This window comes from Pelophylax lessonae, assembly GCF_965119305.1.
Source record: "Pelophylax lessonae genome assembly, chromosome: 4".
NCBI classification, from domain to species: Eukaryota; Metazoa; Chordata; class Amphibia; order Anura; family Ranidae; genus Pelophylax; species Pelophylax lessonae.
Genome location: NC_138771.1, coordinates 386982426 through 387002205, shown reverse-complemented (window position 1 = coordinate 387002205; position 19780 = coordinate 386982426). Strand labels below are relative to the sequence as shown.

The 19780-nt window shown below is 49.0% G+C and overlaps 1 protein-coding gene across 1 annotated transcript in view; it reads left to right on the top strand.

Moving 5' to 3' along the window:
* LOC309554127 (A disintegrin and metalloproteinase with thrombospondin motifs 2-like) overlaps positions 1–19780 on the top strand; it is a gene marked incomplete at its 5' end in the record, with an annotated part of 1497034 nt that overhangs the window by 255038 nt on the left and 1222216 nt on the right. Inside the window, one exon of the mRNA XM_082255680.1 lies at positions 15014–15216. Within this exon, the coding sequence (XP_082111806.1) occupies positions 15014–15216 (203 nt within the window). The remainder of the gene's footprint in view (positions 1–15013; positions 15217–19780) is intronic.

Below are 19780 nucleotides of genomic sequence, written 5' to 3'. Positions count from 1 at the left end.
GTCTCGGCCGCTCCAGCCACATCTGTAGTGATACCGGCACCTGCCACCCCGCAAACAGACGATCTGTCAGCAACACCACCACCTGGGTCACCAACAACCATCTCCACAATGTCCCGTGGAAGCGTTCAGCTTTCCATCTCCCAAACACTTGAGAGGAAGAGGAAGTACCCCCCTACCCACCCGCGATCCCTGGCCCTGAATGCCAGCATTTCAAAATTATTGGCCTTTGAAATGCTGTCATTCCGTCTGGTGGAGACGCACAGTTTTAAAAACCTTATGTCGGTGGCTGTCCCACAGTACGTCGTGCCCAGCCGCCACTACTTTTCCAGGCAAGCCATCCCTTCCCTGCACAACCAAGTGGGGGAAAATATCAGGTGTGCACTGCGCAACGCCATCTGTGCCAAGGTCCACCTAACTACGGATACGTGGACCAGTAAGCACGGTCAGGGGCGTTATATCTCCCTAACGGCACACTGGGTAAATGCAGTGGCGGATGGGCCTGAGGCGGATAGCAATTTGGCGCATGTCCTTCCACCACCGAGGATTGCAGGGCGCTTCAGTTTGCCTCCTGTTCCTAACTCCTCCTACTCCGCTTCCTCATCCTCTACCGCCTCCTCATCCGGACAGCGTAACACCTTCACCACCAACTTCAGCACGGCCAGGGGTAAACGACAGCAGGCAGTTTTACAACTTGCCTGTTTGGGGGACAAACCACACACCGCGCAGGAGTTGTGGAGGAGCATGGAACAGCAGACAAATGAGTGGTTGCTGCCAGCGAGCCTCAAGCCCGGCCTGGTGGTGTGCGATAACGGGCGAAATCTCATAGCAGCTCTGGGCCTAGCCGGTTTGACGCACATCCCTTGCCTGGCGCATGTGCTGAATTTGGTGGTGCAGAGGTTCCTTAAAAACTACCCCGATATGTCAGAGCTGCTGCAGAAAGTGCGGGCCGTTTGTGCGCACTTTCGGCGTTCTCACCCTGCTGCTGCTCGCCTGGCAGCGCTGCAGCGTAACTTCGGCCTTCCCGCTCACCGCCTCATATGTGACGTGCCCACAAGGTGGAACTCCACCTTGCACATGCTGGAAAGACTGTGCGAGCAGCAGCAGGCCATAGTGGAGTTTCAGCTGCAGCACGCACGCGTGAGTCGCTCTGCGGAACAGCACCACTTCACCACCAATAACTGGGCCTCCATGCGAGACCTGTGTGCCTTGTTGCGCTGTTTTGAGTACTCCACCAACATGGCCAGTGGCAATGACGCCGTTCTCAGCTTAACTATCCCACTTCTATGCCTCCTTGAAAAAACAATTCGGGCGATGATGGAAGAGGATGTGGCACAGGATGAGGAGGAGGAGGAGGATGAAGAGGTAACATTTCCAAGGCTTTCAGGGCAGTCATTCGCAAGGGGCTCCGAGGGTGGGTTCCTGCACACGCAAACGCCAGGGACGCAATTGTCCAGCAGGGGCACAGTTCTGGAGGATGAGGAGGATGAGGAGGAGGAGGAGCTGGAGGAGGAGATGGAACCATGTTCACAGCAGGGTGGCACCCAGGCCAGCTCATGGCCATCACTGGTGCGTGGCTGGGGGGATACAGAGGACACGGACGATACACCTCCCACAGAGGACAGCCTTTCGTTGCCTCTGGGCAGCCTGGCACACATGAGCGATTACATGCTGCAGTGTCTCCACAACGACCGCCGAGTTGCCCACATTCTAACTTGTGCTGATTACTGGGTGGCCACGCTGCTGGATCCCCGTTACAAGGACAACGTACCGTCCTTAATTCACTCACTGGAGCGCGATCGCAAGATGCGCGAGTACAAGCGCACGCTGGTAGACGCCATGCTGCTGGCATTCCCATCTGACAGCGGGGCCACAGTGGAAGCACAAGGCAGAGGAGGAGGAGGAGGAGGTCGCCAACGCAACCAGGGCACCGCCAGCACCTCAGAAGGCAGGGTTAGCATGGCCGAAATGTGGAAAAGCTTTGTCAGCACGCCACAACAAACAGCAGCACCAGCAGCTCAGATGGAACGTCTTAGCAGGAGGCAGCATTTTACCAACATGGTGGAGCAGTATGTGTGCACACGCCTACATGTAGTGAATGACGGGTCTGCCCCCTTCAACTTCTGGGTCTCCAAATTGGGCACATGGCCTGAGCTTGCCCTTTACGCCTTGGAGGTGCTGGCGTGCCCTGCAGCCAGTGTATTATCTGAACGGGTATTTAGCACGGCTGGGGGCGTTATAACAGACAAGCGCAGCCGCCTGTCCAGAGACAATGTGGACAAGCTCACGTTCATTAAAATGAACCAGGCATGGATCCCACGGGACTTTTCCGTACCTTATGCAGAATAGCAATGGATACCGACCTTACCCACCCATTGTTCCATTTTTGCTCTTTCTCACTCTTTTGGGGTGTACCCTCATTTAAAATTTTTGAAAAGAAGCAGTGTTGGCTACCTCGTCCTCCTCCTCAGGGCCAGATTAATGTAGGGGCTATTGGAGCTGCAGCTCCAGGCCCCTACCTTTTATATAGGCCCCGGGTTGGCCATATTCACTGTTACCGCTCTTCTGTCACTTGTAAACACAGAAGTCTGGCTTCTATGCTCGCTTCCCCAGGCAGCACCCTCAGAACCTCCCCACACAGCGTGAAGGCCGGACAAGGAGGGACAGTTGGCGATGCATGGATGTGTTTATGGGCTTCAGAGACAGCATCCCATGTTGAATTAGGCATGCATGGCTGCACCCTTCCTCCTCTGGGTGCATGGCAAGGCACGGCCCTTAAGGCCCTTCAAAATCCTCAGCACCAAGCCCATGATGCTGTTAATCCGGCCCTGGTCCTCCTCCACCGCCGCTTCCACCTACACCGCCCATAGGTGTGCGCAGCCTATTGCATTAAGGTGTGCACCCCAAAGTTGAAATACACATGCATGTGTTTGCCAGCAGGGAGAGTAATGTATCGGGGCCATGTACCTGTAGGCAAGGAGAAATAGAGCAGAGCAGGTCCCAGGGAGATCTTTCCCATCTCCTCACTGGCAATGCTATGTGCCCTAGGTGATTAGGGTGTGCCCAGGCACACCCAGCACACCCTGTGCGCACGCCTATGTCACCGCCACATCCACCACCACCTCAACCTCCCTCCTACTCCATATGGGCCTCGTCATTCAGAGATGAAGAAGAACATTGTTTTATTTTTCTGTTTTTTTTTGTTGTTTTAAGTTATTTCCCTATCCACATTTGTTTGCAGAGCACTTGCCATGCTCTTAATTACGTTTTGCTGCCATTTGCAGCACTCTAGCCCTTTCCTTTGGTGTTTTAGAGCCATTTTAGTGCCTTAAAGTTCGGGTCCCCATTGACTTCAATGGGGTTCGGTGTCCGGGAAAAGTTCGGTAAAAGTCCGGGACACGGACCCGGACTTTTTTTTAAAGTTCGGCCGAACCCGTCGAACACGGACATCTAGGTGTCCGCTCAACCCTAGTTATAATACTTTTCCCAAAACAATTACTGTACATAACCAGAATGGAAAAATAAAGTTCACATTTAGGCCTCATACACACTGGATGTTTTTACAGCTCCACTCCTGCGGTTTTGCCCTATACTCGCCGTATAAGACTACCCCCTCTTCTGAGGCAACACCATTTCATAACATCAGTGGAGCCATCACGTCCCTATTGAATATTTTAGCCCGCTGGATGTGCCCTAATATGTACTGTAGCTTCTGCTACATACAGAATTTCTCTATTATTAATAGTTTAGCCTGCTTGATGTGTATACAGTAAGCTTTGGCTACTTACAGAACGTCCCTGTGCTGTAATACTCTATGTACCACGCTGAGCCAATCACGGCAAGCTGTGTATTCTATTATTGCATACAAAGCCTGCTCGGATTGGCAAAGGTTGTATAAGCCCGCCTCTCTGACTCATCCAATCCGAGCAGGCTTTGTATGCATTAATAGAATACACCGCTTGCCGTGATTGGCTCAGCACAGTACATAGAGTATTACAGCAATAGGGATGTTCTGTAACTAGCTGAAGCTACAGTACCTGGCGTATAAGACAACCCCCGATTTTTGGGGTATCTTTTTCATTATAAAAAAAGTTGTCTTATATGCCGGAAAATACGTTACACCAAATTGCACCGGTACCCGCGGGTCTCCGCAAACTTTTTTGACCGCCAACTCCCGCCCGCAGCAGAGGTACAACCGCCCGCTCCCGCAAGATTTGCATTGGGTCCCGCGGGAGCCCAAACCCAATGCAGCCCTCTACTCCCCAGCATTTTATCCCATGTGTCCATGCACACATAGGCTGTTATCAGCAGTTTTTGGCAGGAGCGTTTTTTTTGCTGGAAAAACCCCCCTAGAACTAGGGGGTTTTGAGAGGAGTTTTTCAGGTGTAAAAATGGTCTAACTCTGATAAAAGCTGAAAAACACGGCTATTCTGCATTTATCAACATTTTTGCGCAATAGGCTTTTGTGAGAGTATAGTTTTGCTAAAAAACGCTACAGCTTAAAACCAGCTAAAAAACGCTACTGCAAAAAAGCCGAAAAACTCCTTCAACTACAACTTTTTTTACTGGCGTTTTGATAACGTCAAGCATGCATGAGGCTTCACTGTTTTTAATTTACAAAGGCAAAAAACAGAGAACTGTATTATGTACTGAACTGTATACTAGCAGCAGACCTGATCTTACATTACCAAAAATAGGTCATTTAACCACTTTACACACCGGAGGATTTTCCTGCTTTACGTCCAGGCCACTTTATGCAACTTGGCACTACTTGACTTTAACTGACAATTGCGCAGTCATGCAATGCCGTACCCAAACAAAATTTATGTCCTTTTTTCCCCACAAACAGAGCTTCCTTTTGGTGGTATTTGATCACCTCTGCGCTTTTTTTGCGAAAAAATTGACATTTTCTACCTTGACAGTTAAAAAATATCCAATATATTCAATTTTTGTCATATATTTAGGCCAAAATGTATTTAGCTACATGTCTTTGACAAAAAAAATCCTCAATGAGCGTATTTTTAACCGCTTTAAGTCCGGAAGATTTTACCCCATTCCTGACCAGGCTATATTTTGCGATTCGGCACTGCGTTATTTAACGGACAATTGCGCGGTCATGCAACGCTGTACCCAAATTAAATTTATGTCCTGTTTTTTCCCCACAAATAGAACTTTCTTTTGGTGGTATTTGATCACCTTTTAATTTTTGAAAAAAGAGCGACAATTTTGAAACAAAAAAACAATATTTCTCTGTAGCTCATTGACAGACGCAGGACTGATATCTTGATATCCGTAGGGTTATCCTGCCCCCTACAGGAGTAGGACACTAGGCAGGAAAAAAGTTCTGGCCACACCTATGGGCAGTCCCAGGGGGTATATCCTCTCTCTCCCTGCTATAGGATGTCAGTTTTTTTCTGCCTAGTCAGGAGTAAGGACCTAAGTTCCTTGCTGGGATCTCTGGTCCTGGCAAGTTTTTTTAGAATCTCTAAATTAAGTCGCGCTAGCTTGAACGATGGAAAGTAAAGTCCATAAAGTCCATCTGTAACAGGATCACAGTGTTCAAAACGGCTCCCTATGGGTATATTCTTACCAGAAATGGTAAATCAAAAGGCAGGTTCTCTAAGATAAATCTCGTCCCCTTGATAGCAGACTGGAACCGATATTCTCACGTTGATTCAACGGTAATGATAAAAAATAAACGCACATAGCGTAAAACCCAACACAAATGGAAAAATTAAACACCAATGTGAGTGAAAATAACTGGATAAAAGTGTGTGAAAACTCCACCAGTGTATATCCAAAATAATCAAAAATAATAAGGGATACAAATATAAAATATATAAAATAGCTCTTGAGTGAGACACCTATAGGTACCCCTTACCAAAGGTGACTGAAAATAGGTGCAAACATATGCGTGAAGTGCAATCCTAAAAACGGCTGGTGTCGCCTCTTACCAAAATAAAGGAAAGAAAACGCCAAGTGAAGGGAATTCTAAGTGTCCTCTGTGTAGGTAACCACCACCAGTAAAACTCGCCTCTTACCAGAAGATAATCAGATAAAGCCAGATGATATAAACAAAAATCAAGCAAGAAAGGGATACCAGCCTTCACCGGTGAGATTTGCCTCTTACCCAAAGGGAATGATCAAATCGCCTGTGAAATGATGAACTTCAGGGAACCTGCAGTGGAATCCTGGTCGAGTAAAATTGCTGGTTCTCCACTCTCTGGTTGAGTGAGGCACTGGTGAGGTAACCCTGGTCTCAGAGCTGCATCCTAAATAGTTCCTTCCACATGTTCCAAGATGCAGACCCAAAGTTCTCCTTGCTGCAGTGCTTCAATCTTGCTTCTTTTCACATGTAGTGTTTGGCTTTTCTGTTCACCTAGGAGTAAGGACCTAAGTTCCTTGCTGGGATCTCTGGTCCTGGCAAGCTTTTTTTTGGATAAATCTTTTTTTAGTTAGCTTTTTTCTCCAGTTTTTCCTGTGAGATCTTCAAGCAATTATGCTGGATCTGGGCGACGGGCTGGATGCTGAGATCCAGTGGTCACCCCAGCTGGCCTACGAGCACGTGCAGGCCCAGCTCCACTCTGGGTCAGCCGCGACATAGTCCCGCTGGACGGGGACTGGCCCACGTGTTAAACGTCCCGCCGAGTCGCATACGACCGGCCGAGTCGCAGCGTCTCCTTTGGCCGACACCCCCCCACTGGGCGACGAGGGGTTTTGTCTGGAGTGGCGCCCGCTCTGTTCCGGTATGGTGAGTAAATGCTTCCCCCCTTTCTCCTCATGGCTGACTCTGGGGTGGACCCGGGCCCCTCCCTGGGACGGTCGGACCCACACTAATCTGGGTTCCCCTCTGTTCCCCTATGCACCCCCCCGCGGTGTCCTCCCCCCTGCCTTCCCCCCTACGTGGGGGGGGGGGGGGTGTTTGTGTGTGTGTGTGTGGGGTGGCTAGCCGTTCATGCAATCCGCTAAGGGGGTGGGGGGTCCCGACAGTGCGGACGGCTGTTGTTCAGGGGGCTTCCTCCCTGGCTTCCCAGGGCCTACCTGCCGATCGATCGTCTGTTAGTGATGTGGGGACCCCCCTTCCCACCGCAGCGCGCGGGGCCGCCATTTTCCTGGAGTCCCTTGTGTGGCTCATGGGGGCGGCCATCTTGGTACACCCAGCTCTGTTTGCAGAGCTGGGCAGCTGTGGGAGTTACTGAGGGCGTGTGAGGGGGCGGAGCCCCTCCCTAGACCCGGGAAGATCGCTCCACAGGACTTCCTTGTCATGTAGACAACGCTGAGAGCAGTCCTTTTGAACTCTGGTGCATCGTGTGGTGAGCCTTTTGGGGGTCTCTCTCTCTCTCTGCGGGGGTCTCGAGGCACGTTGTCTCATTAAGGGGCGCTGTAGCGCTGGGTGACATTTTGCAAAAAAAAAAAAGTTTTTCTTTTCAATTTTGTCATACTTTGCTGACGGGTTCCCCTGGTGTTGGCCCTCCGATTCTCCGCTCACCATTGATGCGCTTTCGGCGGCCCTGGAGTCATTTGTGTCCTGGGTGGAGGTGGCCTGTCAGGGATGGGGGGCTAAAAAGCGACCCCCGCCTACCCCTGTCTCGTCTGATGCCTCAGATTCTGATCCTGAGCCAGTCGCTGCTGCTGCGGGTTCCTCCTCTGGGGCTGCTGTCTCACGCCCCGTCTCCTCTGATAGTGAGGATGACCTTTCTGCCTCCGCCATAGCGCAAGACAAGGCACTGGTGGACGCACTGATTGTGTCTGTCCGGGAGACCCTAAAACTGGAGGTTGCACCTGCGGATGCAGCTCATACGGAAGTTGCCTTTGGCACTCGCAAGCCCTCCAGGGTGGCGAAGGTGTTTTCCTTTCCCAAATGCTTTGACGATATCATTAAAAAGGAGTGAGTCTGTCCAAAACGACCCCCTGGGATGCCAAAACGGATTGCTAGGCGCTACCCGTTTGAAGAGTCCCTCCTTAAAAAAATGGACGGTGCCACCTTTGGTGGATCCGCCGGTTTCCAAACTAAATTAGGCTACTGTTATCCCATTGGAGGATTCCCCATCCTTTCGGGATCCAGTTGATCATAGGGCGGAATCGGTGTCCCATTCCATATTCTCCCTGGCAGGGTCAGCCTTGAGGCCAGTGTTTACCATTGCTCTGGTTTCACAGACGTTGACGGAATGGGCCAAGCTGTTACGCCATGACCTGGAGAGGAGAACTCTCCCCCCTGCCGTGGCGGAGTTGCTGGAGCAAATGGTGCAGGGGCTACAGTTTGTTTGTGACGCCACACTGGACGCTGCTCCATTGCTGGGGCGTGTGTCGATCTCGGCGGTGGTCCTCCGGCGCATGCTATGGTTGAAGTGCTGGTCGGCGGATCAGGCTTCCAAAAAAGCCTTGACTGATCTCCCTTTTCAGGGGGATCGCCTGTTTGGTGCTACCTTGGATGAAATTATCAAGGATCTCACTGGGGGCAAGAGCACCTTTCTACCACAGGCTAATAAGGGTAAGGAACCTCGTCGCAGACAGGGACCTTCCTTTTCAGCTCACAAGAAGTTTTTTCGCTCCTCCGGGGCGGGCGACAAAGCGAAGCCCTCCAAAGCCCCCCCCGGGGGGTTTCAAGAGACCCTGGTCTGGTAAGCAATAATACAGTCCTTCCAGACCTGAGGATAAAGACCGCTTCAGCCTGAAGGTGCGCCCCCACCCTTATCAGGGGTGGGGGGGGCGTCTTCGCCGGTTCCCGGACCCGTGGCTCTCCAGGATTCAAGACAAATGGGTTCACGAGGTCATATGGTCGGGATACAAGATCGAGTTTCGATCGCTTTCACCGGTGCGGTTCTTCCCTTCCAATATGCGACTGTCCCCAGATCACCTAACGGCACTGTTGGGGGCAGTGCAGGACTTGATGCAACAAGGAGTGGAGTCCATTTGCACAGTGGTGGCCTCCCTGCATCAGGGGGATTTTCTGGCATCCATAGACATCAAGGATGCATATCTTCACGTTCCCATTTACGCAGGACACCAGCAGTTTCTGCGCTTTGCTGTGGGAGAGGACCATTATCAGTTTTGGGCGTTACCCTTTGGTCTCACCTCTGCTCCCCGGGTTTTCACAAAGGTTTTGGCCCCATCTCTGGCACTGTTGCGGCAGCGGGGCATATCGGTTCTGGGCTACCTGGACGACCTCCTCCTCTGTGCGGAGTCTCCGCAGGCTCAGTTTCATACGCGGACTCTCCAAAGGGAGATTCTTCTCAAATGGAACCGGAATCCCGATTCCCTGGACAATCGGATCCTGCTGAGCGAGCGTACCAGGGAGTCTCTGGTTTGGTGGCTTCGGTCTCTGATGCTCAGTCAGGGGAAGTCCTCTCTTCCGATCTGTTGGACGATTGTCACCACGGATGCCAGTCTATCCGGGTGGGGAGGGATTCTCGGCAGGCTATCTGCTCAGGGGCTCTGGTCCCTGGAAGAATCCAGGTTGCCGATAAATGTGTTGGAACTGAGAGCGATCAGGTTTTGCCTGGTTCACTGGACCGAGCATCTTCGGGGCTGTCCGGTTCGGATTCAGTTGGACAATGCCACGACCGTGGCTTATGTCAATCACCAAGGGGGCACCAAGAGTGTTCTGGCGGCAGTGGAAGTGGCCAGCATTCTTCGTTGGGCGGAACGGTTTGTTCCGGCTCTTTTCACAGTTCCCATTCTGGGCGTGGAAAATTGTCAGGCGGACTTTCTCAGCCATCAGACCTTGGATCAAGGGGAATGGTCTCTTCATCCAGAGGTGTTTCACCAGTTGTGCCTTCATTGGGGAACCCCAGACGTGGATCTGTTGGCATCTCGACTCAACAGGAAGGTGCAGAGGTTTGTAGCCCGCTCTCGCGATCCTCTGGCGGACGCCGCAGACGCGCTGGTTGCTCCGTGGGGGCAGTATCAGCTGCTGCATGCCTTTCCTCCTCTCAAGTTGCTGCCAAAACTTCTTCGCAGGATAGAGGCGGAGGGAATTCCAATCATCCTTGTGGCTCCGGACTGGGCTTGTCGGGCCTGGTACGCCGACTGGGTCAGGCTGGTCGCGGACGCTCCTTGGCTACTTCCTCTCAGGGAGGATCTGCTGTCTCAGGGACCGATCTTCCATCTTGCTTTACGATCGCTGGCTTTGACGGCTTGTCTGTTGAGAGCCAGGTGCTGAAGGACAGGGGTTTGTCTGTTTCAGTTATTCCTACTCTGATAAAAGCGAGGAATGCGACTTCAAGAAAGATCTATCATCGCACATGGAAGTCTTATATCGCGTGGTGTGAGTCCCTCGGGGTTCCTCCACGTTCTTACTCGGTGGCTTGGATATTGGCCTTCCTGCAACGGGGGGTTGAGCAGAAGCTGGCCTTGAGCACTATCAAGGGTCAGGTTTCAGCATTGGCGATCTTCTTCCAGAGGCCACTGACTACTCATTCTTTGGTGCGGAATTTCATCTAGGGGGTGCGGCACCTGGCTCCTCCGGTGCGCGCGCCCTTTCCGCCCTGGGATCCTAATTTGGTGTCGTCGGTTCTCCAGAAACCTCCCTTTGAAAATATTAGGGAGATTCCCTTGCTTACCTTATCCCAGAAGGTGGCTATCACTTCTGCACGCAGGGTGTCGGAACTGGCTGCGTTGTCCTGTCGTTCCCCCTATCTGGTGGTTCATATGGACAAGGTGGTTCTTCGTCCGAATCCATCCTTCCTTCCTAAGGTGGTTTCCGACTTTCACTTGAATGAGGATATTGTGTTACCTTCCCTGTGTCCTAAGCCCAGTCATCCTCGGGAGTTTGCGTTACAGTCCTTGGATGTGGTTCGGGCGATCAGGGTGTACTTGGCTACTACTGACTCTTTTCGTAAGGCTGATTCACTTTTTGTGATCACGGATGGCCCTAGAAAGGGGTTGCCTGTGTCTGCCGCGACTATCTCCAGATGGATCAGACAGACGGTGGGGCAGGCTTATTCTATTAAGGGTTGGGTTGGTATGAGTCTCTGACACTGCTTTGTTACATAACTTACATCCTATAGCAGAGAGAGAGAGAGGATATACCCCCTGGGACTGCCCATAGGTGTGGCCAAAACTTTTTCCTGCCTAGTGTCCTACTCCTGTAGGGGGCAGTATAACCCTACGGATATCAAGATATCAGTCCTGCGTCTGTCAATGAGCTTAAGAGAAAAGGATTTTACGGTAAGTCAAAAATCCAGTTTTTTTTACATTCTGATATATAACATTCCCAAAAAAAAATAAAAATCAAAATTTTTTAACATTTTAGGCCAATTTGTTTTCTGCTACATATTTTTGGTAAAAAAAAAAAATCACAATAAGTGTATTTTGATTGGTTTGCGCAAAAGTTATCACGTTTACTAACTACGGGAAGGATTTGTAATTTTTGTTTGTTTTTTTTTTTACTAGTAATGGCGGCGATCTGCGATTTTTTTTTTTTTTGCGGGACTGCAACATTGCGGCGGACAGATCGGACCCCTAACTGACATTTTTTACACTTTTGGGGGTACCAGTGACATTACTACAGTAATCAGTGCTATAAATATGCACTGTTACTGTAATAATGACACTGGCAGGGAAGGGGGATTTTTTTTGCGGGACTGCGACATTGCGGCGGACAGATCGGACCCCTAACTGACATTTTTGACACTTTTGGAGGGGGTTGTGTGACACAGACAGAGATCGCAGGTTCAGCTATGCTGAATCCAGTAATCTGTCCCTGCCTGTCAGAGGAGATCCGCCCGCTTTGTTTACACTAGTGGGCGGATTTCCTCACTCGATCCCCGATGATTGGGGAAGAGCGGCGGTGATCACCGCCTCTCCTCCCGTGGCCCGACTCCCGCTGTGTCTGAATACAGCGGGAGCGAGAGGGCTGGATCCAGCGACGTAGGTCTACGTCGCTGGACGATAACGAGCCACTTTGCCGCAGTACCAGCTCAGTGAGTGGTCGGCAAGTGGTTAAATATGCATTACATTTGCTTCTTGCTCTCCCTAATAAACTAGTATCAAATACCTAGTAATATCTTTGATATCTAGTATCAAAGTTGGCACAAAATTTTATTGTGTGATAGTGTGCTAGTGAGACTATAAAAGAGACCCTACTTGATTCAAAATGTGGCATTTGGAACCAGTGGCGGCTGGTGTGTTGAGGGCGCAAGGGCACCGCCCCCCCATCCATGCGTCCGGCCCCCTAATCTGCATGCAGGGGCGCCGGACGCATGAAGTGCAATGTTTTTTTTTTTTTTCAATCACCTGATTAGAGCCAGAGGCTCTAATTGGGCGATGGAAAGGGTGGACCCGGGGCGCAGAGCAGTGCGTCCCGAGGCCCACCCATTGTGTGACAATAGCGAATGAAAATTTGCCATTGTCACACTGATCCTCCTCCTTCTCCTCCTCCAATCAGGAAGCCTAATACTGGCTTCCTGATTGGCCGCATGGCAAACCCCATGCCATTGGCCGAGCCGAGAAGGAGGCGGGAGCGGGAGGAGGACTCAAGAAGACGCGCCACCGGAAGCCGGAGTGAGAAGAAGCCGCCCGCCGGGAGTCCGGGACCTGCTCCAGGTAAGTGCACTGGTCTCGGGGTGGGGGGGGTTGGTGGCGTTGGCACACTGCATTGAAAGGGGCACGCACGCTGAACTCTGCATTGATGGGGGCACGGCATGGCACAATGTTCATTACATTGAAGGGGGCACAGCACAGTTGCATTGAAGGGGGCACGCACGCTGAACTCTGCATTGTGGGGGGCACAGCACAGTTGCATTGAATGGGGGCACGTACACTGAACTCTGCATTGTGGGGGCACAGCACAGTTGCATTGAAGGGGGCACGCACGCTGATCTCTGCATTGAAGGGGGCACAGCACAGTGTTCATTGCATTGAAGGGGGCACAGCACAGTGTTCATTGCATTGAAGGGGGCACAGCACAGTGTTCATTGCATTGAAGGGGGCACAGCACATTGTTCATTGCATTGAAGGGGTCACGCACGCTGAACTCTGTATTGAAGGGGGCACGGCACAGTGTTCATTGCATTGAAGGGGGCACGCACGCTGATCTCTGCATTGAAGGGGGCATGTACACTGATCACTACATTGAAGGGGGCATGTATGCTGGTCTCTGCATTGAAAGGGGGCATGTACGCTGGTCACTACATTGAAGGGGCACGCACACGGATCTCTGCATTGAAGGGGGCATGTACGCTGATCTTTGCATTGAAGGGGACATGTACGCTGGTCTCTGCATTGAAAGGGGGCATGTACACTGGTCTCTGCATTGAAAGGGGGCATGTATGCTGGTCACTGCATTGAAAGGGGGCATATACCATCTCCTGTACCATGACCTGTGCCATGCCTATACCATATCTGTGCCATGCCTATACCATTACCTGTGCCATGACCTGTGCCATGCCCTTACCATTACCTATGCCATGCCTATACCATCTCCTGTACCATGACCTGTGCCATGCCTGTACCATCACCTGTGCCATGCCTATACCATCACCTGTGCCATGCCTATACAATCACCCGTGCCATGCCTGTACCATGACCTCAAAGTCACGCAATTTTTTACCGCGTTTTTGACGCGAAGCAATACCTATTACATTTTTCTTTTTGCGCCCCCCCCCCCCAAAATATTTTGAGCACCAGCCGCCACTGTTTGGAACTCTATTTTTAAAACAGATAATGCCAATCACCTCTTACTAAATAAAATGGTTACCTTACAGTCCTGTACACACTGTAGAATTTGCTTTGCTTTACTAAAGAAATTATGCCCCATGTTGCTTTCATCATGTTTTGCAGCATCACAAAGCCCCCCATAGAAGATTGTCGTAAGTGCCATATGCTTTTGGATCACTTTTCAAACAGCAGTAAACAGGTGGCATTGTATTGCTTACTCACTGCCTGTTTTAACCTCTAATAACCAGACAATTGCGCTGCAACTGTGCACGTTCTGCATGGTTGTGGAGCACTTGCAGGGCGGCGGCCCCATTCACTGAGTGCACAAAGGAGGTATAATTCCTACTGTGGCTGTGAAGCACAGCATTATGGGCGCAGCATGTGTACACCTTGGCAGAGTTGTACTGTGCAGGAGACTGATGAGCTGGATGAGTGGAAGTGCCAATAAGCCAGGAAACGGATAAACAGGAGTACATCTGAGCCACCAAAAAAACCAACAAAAAAAATTAAAAACACCAGATACCACAACACCTAACCACCGCTAAAATCTGGCGACTTTCTTTATCACCACTTTAAACCAAAAGGAATCTAAAACACACAGGGCATTTGCCAAGCTTTGTTAAAGCTTCAAAAAGCATCACAAAAGCCTTAAAAACACATAAAAAAATGCATGTTTGGAGAGCAGAATAGGCAGATTTTGTCAGTGCTACCTGTTTTAGGAGAAGTAATAACTTTCTAGCCTGTCCAACTGTTACATCTTAGATTGGTTTTGAACAGCTGCCTCAACTGTAATTATTGCATCATCACTGGGTCTAGACTCCAGCCAAAGACAGCTGGCTTTAGTGACTGTCCTCTTGTTTAAGGGTAACTGCTGCTAAATTACATTTTTAAAATGTATGCAGTTTTATGAATTATGCATTAATTATAGCTCAGCGTTGTGAACTTAAAGTGGAACTTTAGTCATAAAATGAAGGCCTTCTACATCACTTCAAGCTGACCCCTTTTTTTACAGGTATAAATGTAAAACATTTAATAAGTGCCTATACTGCTTAAAATCCAGTAATGCACTGTCTCGCTCTGCTCTACGCATACTTAATTGCTCTCCATTTTTAGGCACTGCCAAATTTGTAGAGGTCTGGTTTAGTTCCACTTCATGATTTACTGCTGTTTAGGGGCTCTGGGCTTCAGCAAAATGGAGCCTTAAGCGAGAAGAAACAGTAACAATATTGGAGGCAATTTACAGCACACACTCATTTTGGTTGCATAATTATTAATGTGGAATGTATGTTCCTTGCTAAACAACATGATTTTGTTTCAAGTTATTATGAGTAAATTTCCGCTTTATTTTATTTTTCAGAAATGAGTCCATTTAACTCAAAAGTCCTTGAAAGCATGCTTTACAGCATTGAAAGTCAAATCAACAACACACGGAAGCGAAGTCGTAGACATGCAAGTGACAATGATTACAACATTGAAGTTCTGCTTGGAGTAGATGACTCAGTTGTACGATTTCATGGAAAAGAATATGTACAGAAATATCTTTTGACACTTTTAAATATTGTGAGTGGTTTATTTATTTTTAATTTACTTTCTATACTTCAGTTGAAAAAGGAAAAATACTTTATAAATGGTAATAAATATTGCATTTGGAAGTTATCAAAATCCCTATCAAGCTTTTATTAAAGCCAGTGTTCCTGTTGCTGAGATTTCCCCTATTTTTGGTGACTGTTGTCACATAGTAGAAATTCATGGGAAATCCAAAATAGTGGGTGCATCTGAATCCCCGAATTAAATGTTGACTAATTTCATTGAAATTTGTTTAATTTTGTTTCATAAATTCATTTTCTTACGAATTCCAAATTTTCTGAACGATTCGGATCGGTCAATAAATCATCAACCAATTCTAATTTTGTGTGAAGAATAGCTGGTTGTTGGTGGCTGGCTTCCTGGCCCACCCCTGTGTCCTTAACAACCGATGACTCATTAGCGGTCAGCGGGCTTCTCCACTGACAGATAAAATGTAAACAAAAGAATAGCAGCAATGAAAAGTTCTGAAATATTTTTTTCTTTTTAAATGGCGTGGGGTCCCCCCCCCCCCCAAAATCCACACCAGATCCTTATCTGAGCATGCAAGTCAGGAAGGGGTAGGGACGAGCGAGCGCCTCCCTCTGTACCATACCAGGCCACATGCCCTCAACATAAAGGGGTGCTTTGGGGCAGGGAGGGCTCTGCACCCCCATACCCAAAGAATCATGTCACCATGTTGATGGGGACAAGGGCTTCTTCCCCACAATCCTGGCCAGTCGTTTTTGGGGTCTGCGGGAAGGGGGTTATCAGAATCTGGAAGCTCCCTTTACCAAAGGCCCCCAGATCCCGGACCCCCTGTGTGGAGTAAGGGATACTGTACATAGTATCCCTACCCATTTAATAAAAACGTGTAAAAAGTGAGTAAAGACACAACATGAGTTTTTGACTTGTTCTTTATTTAAAAATAAATATCCCCCAGGTGTAGATCCATCATGACGACGCCCCGCTGGACCCAAAAAAAGAAAAAACCTTCAATCCGTCGAAGGTTCCCGCTGTCTGCATGCTCTGCCATCTGAAATTTCTTAAATAACTGAGCATCCCCTCCCCTTCCTGGCTTTCTGGGATGCATGCTCGGATAAGGACCTAGTATGGATTGGACGGGACCCCAAACTGTTTTTTTTCAGAATTGTTTATTGCCGGCATTTTTTTGTTTACATTTCAGCTGTCAGTAAGGAAGCAATCAGTGGGGATGTTAAGGACGTGGCAGCCAACTTACTGGCCCACTCTTTAATAATCAGCTATTCTTCACACACAATTCAAATCAGTTGATCATTTTTCGGCTGATCCGAATTCGAATCATTCTGAAAATGTGGAATTCGTTAGAAAAATATCAAACAAATATAAACTAAACAAATTCTGAAACCATTCAACGAAACAAAATTAGTAACATAACGAATCTATCCGAAACTAAGCAAATTTTTACGATCTGCACATGTCTAATATTAATGTAAGGTCTGCAGTGAAACTGACGCTTCCAAAAGCGTTGATCTCCTTTGTCTTCCCTAAGCTTTGACTGGTTCTTTCTGCTGACCTCCACATTGCTATAATGTTGTTCTTTAATGATGTGAAGGTCACAAGATGAACAATTGAAAGCTGCAGGGCACATGGGAGAGTGATAATGCCAGAAGTATCAGTTTCCCTGCAGACTTCACATGAAAATTTCTCGTGAATGAGATGCCAATTATTGGAATGGGGAGGAGCAAAGTATTCAGTCTTCTTTTACAGGAATGTCTTGAATGGAAAACTTAAATACAGTAAAATAATTTTTTAACGTTACATTGCAATTTAGATTGTTCTTGTAACATTACTCTGTAGATAATTATGTAAGTATTTTAAATACAAATAATTCTTAGTCTGTTTATTTGGTTATTTTTATACACTACCATTTATTTTACCAGGGATACTGCAGTGGATGGTGAAAGTATTCGGCCCCCTTGAACTTTGCGACCTTTTGCCACATTTCAGGCTTCAAACATAAAGATATAAAACTGTCATTTTTTTGTGAAGAATCAACAACAAGTGGGACACAATCATGAAGTGGAACGAAATTTATTGGATATTTCAAACTTTGTTAACAAATAAAAAACTGAAAAATTGGGCGTGCAAAATTATTCAGCCCCTTTACTTTCAGTGCAGCAAACTCTCTCCAGAAGTTCAGTGAGGATCTCTGAATGATCCAATGTTGACCTAAATGACTAATGATGATAAATAGAATCCACCTGTGTGTAATCAAGTCTCCATATAAATGCACCTGCACTGTGATAGTCTCAGAGGTCCGTTTAAAGCGCAGAGAGCATCACGAAGAACAAGGAACACACCAGGCAGGTCCGAGATACTGTTGTGGAGAAGTTTAAAGCCGGATTTGGATACAAAAGATTTCCCAAGCTTTAAACATCCCAAGGAGCAATGTGCAAGCGATAATATTGAAATGGAAGGAGTATCAGACCACTGCAAATCTACGAAGACCTGGCCGTCCCTCTAAACTTTCAGCTCATACAAGGAGAAGACTGATTAGAGATGCAGCCAAGAGGCCCATGATCACTCTGGATGAACTGCAGAGATCTACAGCTAAGGTGAGAGACTCTGTCCATAGGACAACAATCAGTCGTATACTGCACAAATCTGGCCTTTATGGAAGAGTGGCAAGAAGAAAGCTATTTCTTAAAGATATCCATAAAGTGTCGTTTAAAGTTTCCACAAGCCACCTGGGAGACACACCAAACATGTGGAAGTAGGTGCTCTGGTCAGATGAAACCAAAATCGAACTTTTTGGCAACAATGCAAAACGTTATGTTAGGCATAAAAGCAACACAGCTCATCACCCTGAACACACCATCCCCACTGTCAAACATGGTGGTGGCGGCATCATGGTTTGGGCCTGCTTTTCTTCAGCAGGGACAGGGAAGATGGTTAAAATTGATACGAAGATGGGTGGAGCCAAATACAGGACCATTCTGGAAGAAAACCTGATGGAGTCTGCAAATGACCTGAGTCTGGGACGGAGATTTGTCTTCCAACAAAACAATGATCCAAAACATAAAGCAAAATCTACAATGGAATGGTTCACAAATAAACATTTCTCTGTCGCTCATTGACAGACGCAGACTTCTTGATTAATATCAGTAGGGATATACTGCCCCCTACAGGAGTAGGACACTAGGCAGGAAAAAAGTTCTGGCCACACCTTATGGGCAGTCCCAGGGGGTATATCCTCTCTCTCCCTGCTACAGGATGTCAGTTTTTTTCTGCCTAGTCAGGAGTAAGGACCTAAGTTCCTTGCTGGGATCTCTGGTCCTGGCAAGCTTTTTTTAGATAAATCTTTTTTAGTTAGCTTTTTTCTCCAGTTTGTTCCTGTGAGATCTTCAAGCAATTATGCTGGATCTGGGCGACGGGCTGGATGTTGAGATCCGGTGGTCACCCCAGCCGGCCTACGAGCGCGTGCAGGCCCTAGCTCCGCGCTGGGTCGGCCGCGACATAGTCCCGCTGGATGGGGACTGGCCCAGCGAGTTAAACGTCTCACCAGGTCGCCTACGACCAGTCTGAATCTGAGTCGCGGCGTCCGTGTTGGCCGACAGCTCCCCCACCTCGGTGGAGAGGGGTTCTGTCAGGAGTTGGCGCCCGCCTGTTCCGGTATGGTGAGTAGAATGTTCCCCCTCTCCCCCTGATGGGTTTTGGGGTGGACGCGGGCCCCTCCCTGGGATGGTCGGACCCTCATGATCCCGGGTTCCCCTCTGTCCTGTTATGCACCCCCCACCTATCTGCCTCTCCTTCAATCTGGGTTACAGACCGCATATGGGGGCGGTGGGGTGCGCCGCCGGTGTTGCCCTAAATGATCGTGCGGGGGGGGGTTACTACCTGTGCCTTCAGGTCCATCCACCGATCGATCCGTGGGTAGGCACGCGGGGGTCCCCTTTTTGACACTGCGGACCGCACGGGGCCGCCATTTTTCCGCAGACCGCGCGGGGCCCCCATTTTGTTGCAGCATACATGTGCTCTGCATGGAGGCGGCCATCTTGGTACACCCAGCTCGTCCTGCTTGAGAGCTGAGCAGCTGTAGTAATCACCAAGGGCGTGGCCCCTCCCTAGACCCGGGAAAATCACTCCACAAAAGACTTCCTGTCAGATAGACAGCGCTGAGAGCAGTCCTGGTTTGGAACTCTGGTGCATCAAGTGGTGAGCCTTTTGGAGGTCTCTCTTTAGCGCTGGGGGATTCTTTAAAAAAAAAAAAAAGTTTTTTTTTTTTTTAATTTTGTCATTTTTTGCTGACAGGTTTCCCTGGCATTGCCATGGACCCTGCTGCACATGAGTCCCCATCTGATCCCCTCGAGGTGGCCGCAGGGCCCTCCGATTCTCCACTCACCATTGATTCGCTTTCAGCGGTCCTGGAGTCATTTGTGTCCCGGGTGGAGGTGGCCTGTCAGGGACGGGGGGCTAAAAAATGACCCCCGCCCACCCCTGTCTCATCCGATACCTCAGACACTGAGCCGGTCGCTGCTGCCGCGGGTTCCTCCTTTAGGGTTGATGTCCCGCGTCCCTC